This window comes from Leishmania donovani, chromosome 10, assembly GCF_000227135.1.
Source record: "Leishmania donovani BPK282A1 complete genome, chromosome 10".
NCBI classification, from domain to species: domain Eukaryota; phylum Euglenozoa; class Kinetoplastea; order Trypanosomatida; family Trypanosomatidae; genus Leishmania; species Leishmania donovani.
Genome location: NC_018237.1, coordinates 196,107 through 199,140, shown reverse-complemented (window position 1 = coordinate 199,140; position 3,034 = coordinate 196,107). Strand labels below are relative to the sequence as shown.

The window sequence follows — 3,034 nt, the reverse complement described above, 5'->3', positions numbered from 1 at the left end:
GTATATATATGCATGTATATATGTGTATGCATATATGTGTATATGTATATATATATATATTCATGTGTTCTGCCACGCTCACCCCCAGCTGCTGCCCTCCGCCAAGGTATGACCACCCACGCCTTCCATGACAAGGCATGGTCGAGGCCTCATAGAGGAGCCAAGCGTCATGGCGCACAAGAAGCAGACTAGCAAGACAACACACACACACACACACACACAAATACGGGGCCGGAGGAGGGCGGGGGAGCAAGAGCACCAAAGACGCCAAAGAAAATGAAGAGAAGGACACTGACGAACGAGGGCAAAAGAAAACGCACCCCCCTACACACAAGGAAATAGCACAGAGCATGCGTGTGCTGAGGGAATGGCACTAGGGTGCGTGGAGTCGCGAGAAGGGTGGCGTGGTGTGCGTCCCAGTGACAGTGACCCCGAATGAAAGCCAAAGAAAGAAGGGGAAATACACAGGAGGCGACCGCGCGGACAAGGGCACCACACAGCGGCAGCAGCAGCAGCAACGAAGAACCACACAAAAAATGCAGTGCAGAAAAGCGCATGGAGAACCAACAAGGCAACGCGGCCACCGCCACCACCACTCGCCATAACAAAGAAAATGTCGTAAAGACACACGGAGAGAGAAGGGAGAGCAAGACACCGAGTGACTGACAAGCAACGCGAGCATCACCGCAACATACAACATCAACGAAAAAAAAAAACGTATCAGGCAGTGACCATGTGCCCGCGTGTGCCGCATCGTGCCATTTTGTTTTTTTTTCTGGGGGGGGGGGCACAAACACCTCACGCACGCGCGGGAAACTACGAAGCATATGTCTTCACAATGTAACCGACGGTCCGACAAACAGGGCACGGCATCCGCACTGGCCCGTCGAAGTGGGCACGCAGCTTGTTGTCCTCGTAGGCCCGGCCAAGCTGGATAAGACACGGTTCACAGAGGCAGATGTGGCGGCATTGCACAAACATGAAGGACTGGTGGCGCTCGAGGCAGCAGACACATGGGTGACCGCCGTCCGCCTCGCCGGAGAGTGCCACACCGCATCCCTCAGAGAGTGCGTCTGGGCTGTGCGACGGCGCATCCTTTGCCGCTGTTTCCCTCGCCCCGTCAGCGGCGGCAGAGGCAGCAAGGAAAGACGACTTGAACGCCACTGCCGCTCCCGTTTCGACTGCGATGTCGCCGTCTCGCGGTGGGAGGCAGTAGTAGCCCTGGTCACGCTGGGCCTTTTCTTGGGCGTACCAAGAGTAGAGTGCACTAGCGCCTGCGAACACCAAGGCGCCGGCACTGAAGGCCAAGGCCATAGCAGCGCCTATGCTTCTATCACTGCCTCGCTTTCTGCGCGGGTCTTCATTTTCAGCGTTGTTGACATGCCTCCGCCGGCGGTGATCGCTGCTGTCCTCTCGCAGTCGCTGCATAGGCGGTTGTGATAGTTGGCCGAAATAGAGACAACAGGCCCAGAGCCGGAGCGGCGGTATTATGTGGGTCAGCAGGTGGGTTGGGCGTGATGGACAGATCGCGTTTGGGTACTCGAGAATAGCGAAAAAGTCACTGTGTGTGTGTGTGTGTGCATGCAGTAAACACTTCCGCCGCGCCGCATCGAAGGAGAGAGAGAGTACCAAAATCAGAATACATGGGAGACATGGAGGGTGAAGTCGCGCTTTTCAAGTCCGTCAACGCGCACCCGTGGCGTGGCGTTGGTGGCGTTCAAGTTCGAGTGCACAAACACGAGAGGGCCAGGACGCAAGCTCATCGTCCACCGTCGCAGTGAAGCAGACGCCGCACCGATCGCCAATCTACTTCGCACGGCTTCTTCTCTTTCCCCCCTCTTCCCCGTCGCGACAGGGGGCACAGAACACAACCGCCAACAACAGCGAGGCACGAGAGAGGAGGCACCGCCGACGCGTAACGCTTCGCACGGTGAGACTCGATGCACGCTCTCCCCCTCCCCCTGCCATCTCTCTGCCTGTTTGTGTGTGCGTGATGTCTGTCGTGATTGGCTCGGTGTGCTGGTTGCACGAGCGTGTGCGGACGGCAAACACCGGTGACAGGAGGAGAGGTGGAGGGCAGAGAGAGAGAGAGGTCGAAGGCAAGCGGAAGAAAGAGAGAAGAAAGGCACTGACCATGACGATGAAATCAACAGCCACGACTAACGTCCTTTCTGGTGAGCACAGGGATACGAGTTGGCGAGCGTATAACGGGGAGGGGGTCAAAGGAAGGAGGGAGGAGATGCAGCAGCAGCAGCAGTTGCTGCGCCGGCAACAAACGCACAAACACACGCACACACGCCAATACGCAGAAGAAGTGTGCACGCCACACCACAACAAAAATGTGCGAGCGAAGGGATGGCGACAACACCAACGACAGCAGGAGACCGGCACAATGCAAGTCCGAGGGAGACAGCAGGGCAGAAGCCTTAAGCGAGGCTTTTCCCCACTGCGTGTGTGCGCAGCGAGCTGATGGAGGTTGCGAGACAGAGGTGAAGAGCGGAGAAATGGCCGTGTGTGTGCATGATTGAGACAGCGTCCAATGATGAGACGTACAAAAACCGCCACGGGAAACACAAAATGGAGTAATAAAGGAAGGACGGCACATCCGCCACCGACGGCAGCAGCTGCGCTTGGGCGCGGGCTGTTTTGCCGACTGCGCCGACCTCGCTGCACAGCGGACGCGACAACCGCATCGGTCCGGCAAACTTACTGCGCAACCTCGTGCCCACGTAGGGCACACAATCCGATGTAAGTCCGGCCTGCATTGTACAGGCACAGATGCAGTCATTCGAAAAGCATGAGTTTGGGGGTACGCTCATAGCAGTACACGCATCGCCCCGCCAATCGCGGTGCACTTCATAGCCAACACGTCGCTGCCCGCGTTTATGAGCTCTTCCTCATCGATTACGAGGACGCCGCGTGGAGGATGGGGGGGGGGGAGGCGGTCGGTTCCAATACCACTGCTCCTCTTTTTTTCGCGGCGGCCTCGTCATCTTTATTCTCACTTTTTCTCACCGGACGTGCAAGACGACGA

The 3,034-nt window shown here is 57.3% G+C and overlaps 1 protein-coding gene across 1 annotated transcript; it reads right to left on the bottom strand.

Annotated features, from left to right (window-relative positions):
• Positions 1-816: 816 nt before the first annotated feature.
• LDBPK_100460 (hypothetical protein, unknown function) lies at positions 817-1,314 on the bottom strand (the record flags this gene model as incomplete). The annotated part of the gene is made up of 1 exon (XM_003858837.1): positions 817-1,314. The coding sequence occupies one exon, from the start codon at positions 1,312-1,314 to the stop codon at positions 817-819; it is 498 nt and encodes a 165-aa protein (XP_003858885.1).
• Between the last annotated feature and the right edge of the window lie 1,720 nt (positions 1,315-3,034).